The following is a 15,592-nucleotide window of genomic DNA, read 5'->3' as shown; positions in this document are numbered from 1 at the left end:
CCAGAGTAGGGAATTTGAGAACCAGAGGGCATAGGCTTAAGGTGAGGGGGGGAAAGATTTAATAGGAACCCGAGGGTCATCTTTTTCACATAAAGGGCGGGTGGGTGTATGGAATGAGCTGCTGGAGGAGGTAGTTGAGGCAGGGACTATCGCAACGTTCAAGAAACAATTAGATAGGCACATGGATAGTGTAGGAAGGAACTGCAGTTGCTGGTTTAAAGCCCTGTCCCACTGTACGAGTTCATTCAAGAGCTCTCCCGAGTTTAAAAAAAAATCAAACTCATGGTAAGCACGTAGAATGTATGTAGCGGGCACGTCGGAGCTCGGGGACGTCTCTTAGCGGCTCGTAACGCTAACGGCAGGTACTCGGGAAGACTCGCTAACAGCAGGTAAGCTCGGGAAGACTCGTGAAGATTTTTCAACATTGAAAAATGTCCACGAGAGCCCCGAGTACCGACGAGTGGCCATTACCGTAAATCTCCGAGTTCGAATCAGGGCAAACTCGGGTAACCTGAAGATGGACACAAAGTGCTGGAGTAACTCAGCGGGCCAGGCAGCATCTCTGGAGAGAAGGAATGGGTGATGTTTTGGGTCGAGACTCTTCTTCAAACTGAGCCTGACAGAGATAGGGCAGGTTGAGAGGTCAATTGCATGTGGGCCACATGCAGACAGGTGGGACTGGTGTAGATGGGACATTTTGGTTGGTGTGGGCAAGTTGGGCAAGTATGACTCAATGACTGTGCCAGCAGTTATAAAAGTGAACGGTGTGTCTGAGTTATAGAGTTATACAGCGTGGAAACAGGCCCTTCACCCTACCTGCCCACGACGACCAAGATTCCCTCTCTTTTTCCCCAGTCTCTTTTCACTAACATTTCAAAAAATAAAAATAAAAGGGGTGCACAGTGGCGCATGGGTGGAGCTCCAAGGAATAGAGTGCCCGTCCACTCAACCTCTCCCTCGAGTCCTGGCAACATCCTCGTACAGCTTCTCTGCACCATTTCCAGCTTGACAACATATTTCCTATAACATGGTGCACAAAACTGAACACAATGAAGGACAGCACGGTGGTGCAGCGGTAGAGTTGCTGCCTCGATCCTGACCACGGGTACTGTCTGTACGGAGTTTGCATGTTCTCCCTGTGACCTGCATGGGTTTCCTCCGAGATCTTCAGTTTCCTTCCACACTCCAAAGACGTCCAGGTTTATAGGTTAATTGGCTTGGTATCATTGTTAATTGTCCCTAGTGTGTGTAGGATAGTGTTAGTGTGCGGGGATCGCTGGTTGGGGCGGACCCGGTGCACCGAAAGGTCTGTTTTCACGCTGCATCTCTAAACTAAACTAAAGCTAAACTAATACTAAGTCCTCACCAACGACTTATACAACTGCAACATGATCTCCCAACTTCTATACGATGCTCTGAATGATGAAGACCAATGTGCGGAAAGCCTTTTTGACCACCCGATCTACCTACGATGACACTTTCAACAAACTATATACAACACTCCCCAGAGCCAGGCAGAGTGGGTGAGGAATTGGAGCTGCCTCAGAGAGTAGATCTGGCTTTGCTGTAGAAGGACATTACGTTGGAGGGGAAAGGGGAGGGGAAGAGGACAAAGGAGATATTATAGACAATAGACAATAGGTGCAGGAGGAGGCCATTCGGCCCTTCGAGCCAGCACTGCCATTCAATGTGATCATGGCTGATCATCCACAACCCTGTTCCTGCCTCCTCCCCATATCCCCTGACTCCGCTATCTTTAAGAGCCTTATCTAGCTCTCTCTTGAAAGTATCCAGAGAACCGGCCTCCACCGCCCTCTGAGACAGAAAATTCCACAGACTCACAACTCTCTCTCATTCTTAAACTGTGGCCCCTGGTTCTGGACTCCCCCAACATCGGCAACATGTTTCCTGCCTCTAGCGTGTCCATACACTAGGGGAAATTTACAGGAGCCATTTAACCTACAAACACGCACGTCTTTGGGATGTGGGAGGAAACCCGAGCACCCGGTGGAAACCCACGGCGTCAAAGGGAGAACGTGAAAACTCCGTACAGAAAGTACATGTGCCCGTGGAGAAAAGGAATAGGTTTCGGGTCGAGACCCTTCTTCAGACCTAGTCTTCTTAGGTCTTCTTGGGTGACCCGAAACGTCACCTATTCCTTTTCTCCACAGATGCTGTCTGACCCGCTGAGTTACTCCAGCTTTTTGTGGCTATCTCCTGTTTTAGAACTGTTTTTTTTTCCTTGAAACGCATATCACAAGGAGAACGTGCAAACTCCGTACAGACAGCACCAGTAGCCAGGATCGAGCCCGAATCTCTGGCGCTGTGAAGCAGCAACTCTACCACTGCCTCTAGATTCTATCAGCTTGATCTACCGACTCATAGAACATTGTTTTCTTGGGAACTGCATCATCATTTTGAAGTTCTCGTTCATTTTATTGATTTTTCTCGGCTGAGAGTGTTATTACAATAAATTGTGTGTGTAGAATTATTGCAAACATTGTCAACAATTTACCACACAACAAACTACCACTTTTTTCTCCAGTGGTGACCTGTTTTCACAGGTAGTCTCTCTGGGTGAAAAGGTTTTTCCTCATCGTTCTAAGTAGCCTACCCCTTATTCTTAAAGTGTGGCCCCTGGTTCTGGACTCCCGCAACATAGATACATAGATACATAGAAAATAGGTGCAGGAGTAGGCCATTCGGCCCTTCGAGCCTGCACCGCCATTCAATATGATCATGGCTGATCATCCAACTCAGTATCCCGTACCTGCCTTCTCTCCATACCCCCTGATCCCTTTAGCCACAAGGGCCACATCTAACTCCCTCTTAAATATAGCCAATGAACTGTGTGAAAAATGTTTTTCTCATCTCGGTCTTAAAGGATTTCCCCTCTATCCTTAAGCTGTGACCCCTTGCCCTGGACTTCCCCAACATCGGGAACAATCTTCCTGCATCTAGCCTGTCCAATCCCTTAAGAATTTTGTAAGTTTCTATAAGATCCCCCTCAATCTTCTAAATTCTAGCGAGTACTTCATATTAAAGTCCTGACATCCCAGGAATCAGTCTGGTGAACCTTCTCTGTACAATGGCAAGAATGTCTTTCCTCAGATTTGGAGACCAAAACTGTACGCAATACTCCAGGTGTGGTCTCACCAAGACCCTGTACAACTGCAGTAGAACCTCCCTGCTCCTATACTCAAATCATTTTGCTATGAATGCTAACATACCATTCGCTTTCTTCACTGCCTGCTGCACCTGCATGCCTACTTTCAATGACTGGTGTACCATGACACCCAGGTCTCGTTGCATCTCCCCTTTTCCTAATCGGCCACCATTTAGATAATAGTCTGCTTTCCTGTTTTTGCCACCAAAGTGGATAACCTCACATTTATCCACATTATACTGCAACATTGGGAACTAGCGTGTCCAAACCATTAACAATCTTATATGTTTCAATAAGATACCCTCTCATCCTTCTAAACAAGCCCAGCCACTCCATTCTCTCAGCATATGACAGTCCCGCCATCCCGGGAATTAACCTTGTAAACCTACGCTGCACTCCCTCAACAGCAAGAATGTCCTTCCTCAAATTAGGGAACCAAAATTGCACACAATACTCCAGGTGTGGTCTCACCAGGGCCCTACGCAGGTCACAGGGAGAACGTACAAACTCCATGCAGACAGCACCCATAGTCAGGATTGAACCGGGGTCTCTGGCGCTGTGAGGCTGCAACTCCGCCGCTGCGCCACCGTGCCGCCCCCCTTTACTTTTATTTCTGTGAGATTTCAGGGAAAGAAACTGGGGAAAAGATGGGGCATGATGGCCGGCATGGGCAGGTTGGGCCGAAGGGCCTGGTCCCGCACTGTGGGACTCTATGACACGCCACTCACGTTGCTAATTGCTGACAGGGCTGGTGAGGAATTGCCACAGCCCCGCAGAGTAGATCTGGCTTAGCCGAGGGAAGGACGTGGCGTTGGAGGTTGAGGTGGGCGGGAAAGAGGACAAAGGAGATCCGCCAGCTGCCGGGCCGACCCGTCCCCCCGTTTCCCCCGCCGCGTTCATGCGCCGGCCACATGTGGCGTTGCCGTGATACTCACGTAGAGCAGGTGCTTGTTGGCGCTGGTCTCCTGGAGAGCACTGAAGACCTTTGTGATGCCGTGACGTGCGTTCTGCTGGCCCACCAGGTTCTGCAACGCATCTGGAAAAGCAGAGCACTGGTTACCTCAGCCCGCCTCACCAACGTGATCTCCCGGTTGCCAAACACTTCAACTCCCCCTCCCATTCCCACACTGACCTTTCTCTCCTGGGCCGCTTCCATTGTGAGGAGGCCAAACGCAAACTGGAGGAACAGCTCCTCGTATTTCGCTTGGGCAGCTTACACCGCAGCGGTACGAATATAGATTTAGTTTAGATTAGTTTAGGCTAACAACACGAGTAGGGAACGCGGACGGAACGCTGAAGGACGAGAAGCCGAAGCCAAGAAGTCGAGGCCAAGATGCCGAATGGACATCACGTCGAAAAGCCGGGATACTGACACGACACGACGCCGATAGGAAATGGCGTCGATAGGAAATGATGTCGAACGGACATGAAGTAGAAAATTCATGGCGTCGAATGGACATTGAGCCGAAATGATAAATAGGTCTGAAACACTTTTTAAAAATCTATATTTGCTGCAAGAATTGTTACATTTTGAAATAGTTAAATTGTTGTACCTTGTACGTCTCCGGGGACTGGATTGGTCCGACACCTTGTCAGTTATTGACAAATGTCAGCGATTGGTCCAGACCCCCGTGTCCATCACATCACTACCTCTGTGGCAATCACAGCAGCTTGGAGTCACTGCAACCATTTTACAAATGCAATCTCAAGCTCCCCCCCCCCCCCAACCCCCCGGCCAGTGGTGTGATGGACACGAAGGTCTGGACCAATCGCTGACCTTTGTCGATGACTGACAAGGTATCGGACCAATCCCGTCCCCAGAGACGTCGTGTCCGTTCGGCGTCTTGTCTGTTCGATGTCAGGTCCGTTCTGCGTCATGCCCGTTCTGCGTCATGTCCGTTCTGCGTCATGTCCGTTCTGCGTCATGTCCATTCTGCGTCATGTCCGTTCTGCGTCATGTCCGTTCGGTGTCGTGTCTGTTCGGCGTCGTGTCCGTTTGGTATCTTGGCTTTTCGGCGTGATGTACATTCAGCATCTTGGCTTCGGCTTCTCTAGTCCATCGACATCCTGTCTGCACACGCGCGGAAACAGGCCCCTTGGCCCGCCGAATCCGCACCGACCAGCGATCCCCACACACCAACATTATCAGTGTATCTCTAAATTAAACCAATCTCTGACTAAAGAAATTACTTCTCATCTCCTTTCTAAAGGAAAGTCCTTTTATTCTGAGGCTCTGGTCCTAGACCCTCCCACAAGTGTAAACATCTTCTCCACATCCACTCTATCTAAGTCAGTCGAATCCTTCCACACATGCTGACTGACGCACCGAGTTTGTCCAGCGTTTGTTATTTGAGTCACGACTGCCAATCACAGTGACTTAGCAGTCTCACACAGGACGTGACACTCCTTTGCCCCACTCTGCTCTGTTGTTGCTCGTTCTTGATTATCTGGACGAATATTACACTTAGAACATTTAATCAGAAACCCGGTTATTATGGATAGTTTTGTAGTTCTGGTTAAAATCAGCGGCTTGCACATTTCTTATAGCGGCACGGTGGCACAGCGGTAGAGTTGCTGCCTCACAGCGCCAGAGAACCGGGTTCCATCCTGACTACGGGCGCTGTGTGTACGGAGTTTGTACGTTCTCCCCGTGACTTGCGTGGGTTTTGGCCGGGCGCTCCGGTTTCCTCCCACATCCCAAAGACGTGCAGGTTTGTAGGTTAATTGGCTTTGGTATAAATGTAAATTGTCCCTAGTGTGAGTAGGATAGTGTTAGTGTGCGGGGATCGCTGGTCGGCGCGGACTCGGTGGGCCGAAGGGGCCTGTTTCCGCGCTGTATTTCTAAACTAAATTGAAACTCAATTGGATATTGCCCCTAGTGTGTAGGATAGTGCTTTATCGATACAGCGCAGAAATAGGTCCTTCGGCCCACCGAGCCCGCGCCGACCAGCAATCCCCGTACACTAGCAGTATCCTACACACCAGCAATCCCCGTACACTAGCACTATCCTACACACCTGCAATCCCCGTACACTAGCACTATCCTACACACCAGCAATCCCCGTACACTAGCACTATCCTACACACTAGCAATCCCCGTACACTAGCACCATCCTACACACTAGCAATCCCCGTACACCAGCACCATCCTACACACCTGCAATCCCCGTACACTAGCACCATCCTACACACATCCCTGTACACTAGCACCATCCTACACACATCCCTGTACACTAGCACTATCCTACACACCAGCAATCCCCGTACACTAGCACCATCCTACACACTAGCAATCCCCGTACACTAGCACTATCCTACACACCAGCAATCCCCGTACACTAGCATTATCCCACACACCAGCAATCCCCGTACACTAGCACCATCCTACACACATCCCTGTACACTAGCACTATCCTACACACTAGCAATCCCCGTACACCAGCACTATCCTACACACCTGCAATCCCCGTACACCAGCACTATCCTACACACTAGCACCATCCTACACACTAGCACCATCCTACACACTAGCAATCCCCGTACACTAGCACCATCCTACACACTAGCAATCCTCGTACACTAGCACCATCCTACACACTAGCAATCCCCGTACACCAGCACCATCCTACACACTAGCAATCCTCGTACACTAGCACCATCCTACACACTAGCAATCCCCGTACACCAGCACCATCCTACACACTAGCAATCCTCGTACACTAGCACCATCCTACACACTAGCAATCCCCGTACACTAGCACTATCCTACACACCAGCAATCCCCGTACACTAGCACCATCCTACACACTAGCAATCCCCGTACACTAGCAATCCCCGTACACCAGCGATCCCCGTACACTAGCATTATCCTATACACACTGGCAATCCCTGTACACTAGCACTATCCTACACACTTTACCGAAGCCAATTAACTTTCAAACCTGTACGTCTTTGGAATGTGGGAGGAAACCGGAGCACCCGGAGAAAACCCACGCAAGTCATGGGGGAAAAGGTACAAACCCCGTACAGACAGCACCCCTCGTCAGGATGGAACCCGGGTCTCTGGCGCTGTGAGGCAGCAACTCTACCGCTGCACCACCGTGCCGCCCTTAGTGTAAGGGGTGATTGCTGGTCGTTGCGGACTCGGCGGGCCGAAGGGCCTGTTTCCTTTAGAGCTGTGTCTCCAAAGGTCTGAAGTAAAGTCTAATGTTAACGCGAGCTAGTCCGTGCCGTGCCTGGAATGTTATCGAGTAGTTTCTGCTGGGCTTTGTGCTTCGTCTCCAACCGCTGCTGCTCAGTCCGTGGAGCTGTAGTGGGCGCCAATTTACCATTTGGCCAGAAGGCATCTCGAAAGACGTTGATGTAGCAAACCAGCATCTGCTCACTCACCATCCAGTTGATAGTGTCGCGAATTTGCCTGAAATAAAAGACACCAGTAAACCTGTGATGGTCAAACAATTAACTGCGTCTAAAAACAGGTTAATTTTAAGAACACAACTGGAACAGAAGACGGTGAATCCGTGGAATTCATTAACGCAGACGGACATGGAGGCCAAGTCAATGGATATTATTTTCACATTCATAAGTTCTAGGAGCAGAGTGAGGCCATTCGGCCCATCAAGTCGACCCCGCCATTCAATCATGGCTGATCCATCTCTCCCTCTTTGCCCCATTCTCCTGCCTTCTCCCCATAACCCCTGACGCCTTTAAGGCAGAGATTGATAGATTCTTGATTAGTTCGGATGCCAGGGGCTACGGGGAGAAGGCAGGAGAATGGGGCTTCTCCTCCAGAAGGAACACCATCCCGAGCTGGGAATATATCACTGTTCCATCATCGTTGCTGCACGCAAATAGTCTCACTCCTCCCCAAAAGCATCAATGACCAGAAAGACCAGAAAGACAGCACCAGTCAGCTCACCACCACTTCTCATGAGGAGTGAGCATAAAATGATGGCTTCATCAATAACGCTCATATCCCTAAAGTTGATAAGTTTCAGTCTGGTCACATCTACGACCATTCAATGGCACGGAGAATGTAGATACTCCGTGTAGGTACAGGGAATGTACGTTGCAGGTACTATCACAACGTTTGCAGGTACCTTCACATTTAAGAAACATTTCAGTTGTCAAGCTGGAAAGGGTGCAGGGGAGGATTTACGAGGATGTTGCCAGGAACTCGAGGGCCTCAGCTACAGGGAGAGGTTGAGCAGGCTGGTACTCTATTCCTTGGAACGCAGGAGGATGAGGGGTGATCTTATAGAGGTGTACAAAATCATGAGATCGACAGATCGGGTAGACGCACAGCATCTCTTGCCCCAGAGCATGTGAATCGAGAACCAGAGGACAGGTTTAAGAAGGGGGAAAGCTTTAATAGGAATCTGAGGGGTAACTTTTTTACACAAAGGGTGGTGGGCGTATGGAACGAGCTGCTAGAGGAGGTAGTTGAGGCAGGGGCTATTGTTCAGATTAGTTTATTGTCACGTGTACCGAGGTACAGTGAAAAGCTTTTTGTGTCTTACAGTGTATAGGCACATGCAACGTTTATTAAACTTTAGACAGGTATATGGACTGAATAGGGTTAGAGGGATAAGGGCCAAACGCAGGCATAGAAACATAGACGTAGAAACATAGGAAATAGGTGCAGGAGTAGGCCATTCGGCCCATCATGGCTGATCATCCCCAATCAGTACCCTGTTCCTCCTTTCTCCCCACATCCCTTGATTCCGTTAGCCCTAAGATCTAACCCCAGGCAGTGTAAATGGTGAGTGTGGGCAAGTTGGGCCGATGGCCTGTTTCCGTGCTGTCTGACTCGATGACTCTATGAGAAAGCAATGTGATAACCATTCCAACATCCCGGATTTGATATTCAAATCCCCAAACAGAGGATTATGTTGAGGGTGGTTCTGAATAATATTCTTGAGCTGCCATTCTTGTTATCACCACTAATTTGAACAGAAGATAAACACCTCCAGTTCACATTATCTTGCCTTCCGGCTTAGAGCTTGTTCTTCTGATGAAAATAATTAAAAATTTGAAAGATTATGGATCTGAATATGTAGTTTACAAGTCCCCGGAGATGTTAATGCAGCATACAAAACTGATTAGACATAGTGAATGGAATGAGGTACTGACAACTGACATTACACCAACGTTACATGACCTTCATATTCCATTATTCAGTGCAGTCTTCATGAAACAATTTGACAATGAACCCTGCCAAAGAGTTGATTAAAGCACGACAACTGCATTTTATGGCCAGTATAATTGAAGCGAGCTTAATCTTTCCACATTTGAAAGGTTCAGTTCTTAAACAGTTTCCAGCAATTTCCAGCAATTTCCATCCACTTAGGTTGATTTACTGTGAGCGCTGACAGAGAAATAGGAAGATCAATTTGCTGCACTCGACATTCGCCAAGTCGTGTTTGGGTCGGCACAGAGGCTCAGCGGATAGTTTAGTTTAGAGATACAGGGTGGGAACAGGCCCTTCAGCTCACCGAGTCTACACGCACCAGCGTTCCCCGCACACTAAAGGGCCTGTCCCACTTACCGATTATTTTCGGCAGCTGCCGGCGTCGTATCAGTGTCGCCAAAAGATTTTGAACATTTCAAAATCCAGCGGCGACAAAAACAATGTTGCGACACTTGATGAAACACGTCAATACATCGTCACGCCGCGACACGCCGCTAATTTTTCGGTGACCTGATACATCAGTCAATGATGCCGGCAGTCGCCGAAAAAAATCGCCAAGTGGGACAGGCCCTTAACACTGGCCCACACACACTAGGGACAAGTTCCATTTATACCAAGCCAATTAACCTGCAAACCTGTACATCTTTGGACTGTGGGAGGCAACCGAAGATCTCGGAGAAAACCCTCGCAGGTCACGGGGAGAACGTACAAACTCCGTACCGACAGCACCGGTAGTCAGGATTGAACGCGGGTTTCTGGCGCTGTGAGACAGCGACTCAACCGCTGCGCCACCGTGCCGCAGTTCAATGTTGTTACTGTACCTGCTTCAGCTACCTCCTCCGACATCACGTCCCATCTACCAAGTTGCCCCTCGGGTTCCCACCAAATCGCTTCCCTACTTAATCTACAAACACGCACGTCTTTGGGATGTGGAAGGAAACCGGGGCATCCGGTGTAAACCCATACGGCCACAGGAACACACGACGACACTGACAACATTTAACGCCAGCACGGTGGCGCAGTGGTAGAGTTGCCACCTTACGGCCCCAGACACTCGGGTTCAATCCTGACAACGGATTTTGTACGTACTCCCCATGAACCTGTGCACATTAGTAGGTTATAAATAGTTTCTAGTGTGTAGGATAACACTAGTGCGTCAACTAGGTCAATTGGCTTCAGTGAACACAAAATTGTCAATTGCCCCCAGTGTACGGGGTAATTGCTGGTCGGTGGGCCGAAGGGCCTGTTTCCATGCTGTTACTCTAAAGTAAAGTCTAAAGACGAGTTTCCCAACGCACTTTATCGTCTAAACAGTTAACGTCTCTGGTTTGGGACCCTTCATCAGTTCTGCCTTCCCTGCTGAGGGTTTGGTACATTTTCAGTTTTTTTACTTTGTGCAAAATTTTGATTCACAAATAGCTGTTCATGGATACAAGAGTTGGACATCACAAAACTGCAGAAGTACAATGGGGGGGAGGGGACGGAGGGGGGAGGGGGGGAGGGGGGGAGTAGGGGAGGGGGGGAGGGGGGGGGGGGGGTAGGAAAGGTACTTACTTATTGATTGTCCTTCCAAAAGTAACTTGTACCAGAGCAATAAGTGTCTTCCTGACCCATTTGAACACTGTGAAGTAGAGGTGAATAAGATGAAACTTACTGAAAGACTAAAATCACATTATATTTTAGAGTCATACATTTTAATGTGAAACAGGCCTTTCGGCCCAACTTGCCCACAATGACCAACATGTCCCATCTACACTAGTCCCACCTGCCTGCGTTTGGCCCATATCCCTCCAAACCTGGCCTATCCACGTACCTGTCTAACTATTTCTTAAACGTTGCGACAGTCCCAGCCTCAACTACATACTCCGGCCACTCGTTGCGTACACCCACCACCCTTTGTGTGAAAAAGTCACCCCTCAGGTTCCTATTAAATCTTAAACTTATGAATTGAGGTTTTCGATTCCCCTACTCAAGGCAAGAGACTGTACCCGATCTATTCCTCTCATGATTTTGTACACCTCTATAAGATCACCCGTCATCCTTCTGCGCTCCAAGGAAATAAAGTCCCAGCCTGCTCAACCTCTCCCTATAGCTCACACCCTCTAGTCCTGGCAACATCCTTGTAAATCTTCTCTACACCCTTTCCAGCTTGACAACATGTTTCCTAAAACGTGGTGTCCAGAACTGAACATAATACTCTAACTGTGGCCTCACCAATGTCTTATATAAATGCAACATGACTTCCCAACTTCTATGCTCATTTTTGCTTTCTTCTCCATATAAATTGGAGCAAAGTTTGACCAGGTTAAAATATTGCAACTGATGAGCTCTCTCCTAGAATACAAATGAAACACCTCCTGTATAAAACTGGAATAAAGCCAATCCAACAACAGAAAAAACAGACATAAGGAACTGCAGATGCTGGTTAAAAAAAAAAAGAGACAAAGTGCTGGATTAACTCAGCAGATCAGGCATCTCTTGTACATTAGCACTATCCCACACACTAGGGACAAATTACTTATTTTACCGAAGCCAATTAATCTACAAACCTGTACGTCTTTGGAGTGTGGGAGGAAACTGTAGCACCCGGAGAAAACCCACGCAGGTCACGGGGAGAATGTACAAAATCCATACAGACAGCACCTGTAGTCAGGATCGAACCTGGGTCTTGGCGCTACCACTGCGCCACCGTGACCGCCCCATCCATGTTCCCCAGGGATGCTGCCTGACCCGCTGAGTGACTCCAGCACTTTGCTGCAGTAACTCAGAAGGATGCTTAAAAGGATGAGAGGGTATCTTATTGAAACATGTAAGGTTAATAAGGGTTTGGACACGCTTAGAGGCAGGAAACATGTTCCCAATGTTGGGGGAGTCCAGAACCGGAGGCCACAGTTTAAGAATAAGGGGTAAGCCATTTAGAACGGAGATGAGGAAAAACTTTTTCACACAGAGGGTTGTGAATCTGTGGAATTCTCTGCCTCAGAAGGGCAGTGGAGGCCGGTTCTCTGGGTGTTTTTAAGAGAGAGTTAGAGAGAGCTCTTAAAGATAGCGGAGTCAGGGGAAATGGGGAGAATGCAGGAACGGGGTACTGATTGTAGATGATCAGCCATGATCATATTGAATGGTGGTGCTGGCTCGAAGGGCCGAATGGCCTACTCCTGCACCTATTGTCTATTGTGTCTTTTCTTTTAAAAATACCAAAATCACGTTGACATATCTGTTTTTAAAACATAACAGTTTAAAACCCCTTCTATATTTTGATGTTTTAAGCATGGGGGTGTCAATGTGGTTACTCTTCAAGGAAAATCACATTGACCTCGATGTATCAAGAATGTCACTTATTTTTTACTTCAATATTATATCAATAATACTTTGTTCAAAGAAAACAGGTCACCACAGGAGAAAAAAGTAGTAGTTTGTTGTGTGGTAAATTGATTCCAATGTTTGCTATAATTCTACACACTCAATTTATTGTAATAACACTCTCAGCCGAGAAAAATCAATAAAATGAACGAGAACTTCAAAATGATGATGCAGTTCCCAAGTAAACAATGTTCTATGAGTTGACAGATCAAGCTGAAAGAATCTAGAGGCAGCGGTAGAGTTGCTGCCTCACAGCGCCAGAGACCCGGGTTCGATCCTGACTACAGGTGCTGTCTGTACGGAGTTTGCACGTTCTCCTTGTGATATGCGTTTCAAGGGAAAAAAAAACAGACACAAAAGCAGGAGTAACTCAGCGGGTCAGTCAGCATCTGTGGAGAAAAGGAATAGGTGACGTTTCGGGCCACCTAAGAAGACCTAAGAAGACCAGGTTGGAAGAAGGGTCTCGACCCGAAACTTCACTAATTCCTTTTTCTCCACGGGCACATGTACGGAGTTTTCACGTTCTCCCTTTGACGGAGTCAGGGGATATGGGGAGAAGGCAGGAACAGGGTACTGATTGGAGATGAGCAGCCATGATCACATTGAATGGAGGTGCTGGCTCAAAGGGCTGAATGGCCTACTCCTGCACCTATTGTCTATTGTATAGGGAGTGGATGACAAAGTGGGATAACATAGATTAGCGCAGCGGTAGAGTTGCTGCCTTACAGCGTCAGAGACCCATGTTCAATTCTGTCCGCAGGTGCTGTTTTTACAGAGTTTGTAATTTCTCCCTGTGAGTGTGGGGGTTTTCTCCGGGTGCTCCGGTTTCCTCCCACATTCCAAAGGTGCACAGGTTTGTAGGTTAATTGGCTTCGGTAAAAATTGCAAATAGTCCCTAGTGTCTGTATCTCTAAACTAAGTTAGATCTTTCATTCCAACACCATCCACCACATTCTGGCTTACTTTAGTTAAGATACAGCACAGAAACAGGCCCTTCGGCCCACCGAGTCCAGGCCGGCCAGTGATCCCCGCACACTAACTCTATCCTACACACACTAGGGGCAATTTAGGAATAAGTTAGGTCTTTATTCTCTGGAGCGCAGAAGGTTAAGGGGGGACTTGATAGAGGTCTTTAAAATGATGAGAGGGATAGACAGAGTTGATGTGGACCAGCTTTTCCCTTTGAGAATAGGGAAGATTCAAACAAGAGGACATGACTTCAGAATTAAGGGACAGAAGTTTAGGGGTAACATGAGGGGGAACTTCTTTATTCAGAGAGTGGTAGCGGTGTGGAATGAGCTTCCAGTGGAAGTGGTGGAGGCAGGTTCGTTGGTATCATTTAAAAATAAGTTGGATAGGCATATGGATGAGAAGGGAATGGAGGGTTATGGTATGAGTGCAGGCAGGTGGGACTAAGGGTAAAAAGTTGTTCGGCACGGACTTGTAGGGCCGAGATGGCCTGTTTCCGTGCTGTAATTGTTATATGGTTATATGGTTAATTTACAATATACAATTTTTTACTGAAGCCAATCACCCTGCAAATCTGTACCCGTTTGGAGTGTGGCAGGAAACCGGAGCACCCGGAGAAAACCCACGCAGGTCACGGGGAGAACGTACAAACTCAGTTCAGACAGCACCCGTAGTCAGGATCGAACCCGGGTCTCTGGCGCTGCAAGGCAGCAACTCCACCGCTGCGCCAGCGTGCCGTTCTGAGCACCACATTACACAGAGGTAGACACCAACTGCTGGAGTAACTCAGCGGGACAGGCAGCATCCCTGAAGAAAGGTCTCGACCCGAAACGTCACCCATTCCTTCTCTCCAGAGATGCTGCCTGCCCCGCTGAGTTACTCCGGCAGTTTGAGTCTATCTTCGATTTTAAACCAGCATCTGCAGTTTCTTCCACCACATTACAAACACGGGCATAATGGAAACATAGTGAGTTGACTTACTTCCCCTGAGCTCAAAGATCTCCGCAATGAGCATAAAACAAGGTTCGGCAAGCGAGTCTTTTTTGCAGTCAACCTCATCTCCGTAGTCCGATAGATCACTGTCCTCCTCAGTTTCCTCCTGAGTACAGCAACAGGATAAAACACAACAAAAACACATAGGCCGTGCGAAGTTACAGGGATGAGATGCCAAGGAGGCAGCCCGAGAGACTAAGTGTGGGGACAGAAGGTACAGCGAAAAGCTTTTGTTGCTTGCTAACCAGTCAATAGGCAATAGACATTCGAGTCAGCCATGACTCAATGTGATCATGGCTGATCATCCCCAATCAGTACCCCGTTCCTGCCTTCCCCCCATATCCCCTGACTCCGCTATCTTTAACGGAAAAATATTTAACGAAAAAACAGTCAACGGAAAGACAATGCATGATTACAATCGAGCCATTCACCATGTACAGTGTAGATGATAGGGGAATAACGGTTAGTGCCAGGAAACATCAGCAAAGTCCGGTCGAGGATAGTCCGAGGGTCTCAAATGAGGGAGATAGATGTTCAGCGCTGCTCTCTGGTTGTGGTAGGATGGTTCAGTTGCCTGATGAAGAGCTGGGAAGAAACTGTCCCTGAATCTGGAGGTGTGCGTTTTCACACTTCTGTACCTTTTACCTGATGGGAGAGGGGAGAAGAGGGAGTGGCCAGGGTGCGACTGGTCCTTGATGATGCTGCTGGCCTTGCCGAGGCAGCGTGAGGTGTAGATGGAATCAATGGAAGGGAGGTTGTTTGTGTGATGGTCTGGGCTGCGTCCACAATTCTCTGCAACTTCTTGCAGGTCTTGGGTGGAGCTGTTCCCAAACCGTGTTGTGATGCATCCCAGTCATTTATCTCATTGAATTCACATCCTCTACGTGGCAAAACAGGGATATCGATTACCC

The 15,592-nt window shown here is 48.2% G+C and overlaps 1 protein-coding gene across 1 annotated transcript in view; it reads right to left on the bottom strand.

Moving 5' to 3' along the window:
- Positions 1–15,592, bottom strand: part of snx25 (sorting nexin 25) — a 211,699-nt gene that overhangs the window by 5,630 nt on the left and 190,477 nt on the right. Inside the window, exons 16-19 of the mRNA XM_033018822.1 lie at positions 14,670–14,787; positions 10,911–10,977; positions 7,402–7,583; positions 4,102–4,202 (exon numbers count right to left, since the gene is read on the bottom strand). Of these exons, the coding sequence (XP_032874713.1) occupies positions 4,102–4,202; positions 7,402–7,583; positions 10,911–10,977; positions 14,670–14,787 (468 nt within the window). The remainder of the gene's footprint in view (positions 1–4,101; positions 4,203–7,401; positions 7,584–10,910; positions 10,978–14,669; positions 14,788–15,592) is intronic.

This window comes from Amblyraja radiata, chromosome 3 (assembly GCF_010909765.2).
Source record: "Amblyraja radiata isolate CabotCenter1 chromosome 3, sAmbRad1.1.pri, whole genome shotgun sequence".
Classification (NCBI taxonomy): domain Eukaryota; kingdom Metazoa; phylum Chordata; class Chondrichthyes; order Rajiformes; family Rajidae; genus Amblyraja; species Amblyraja radiata.
Note: the sequence above shows the minus strand (reverse complement) of the source record. Positions and strands in the feature narration are given on the sequence as shown.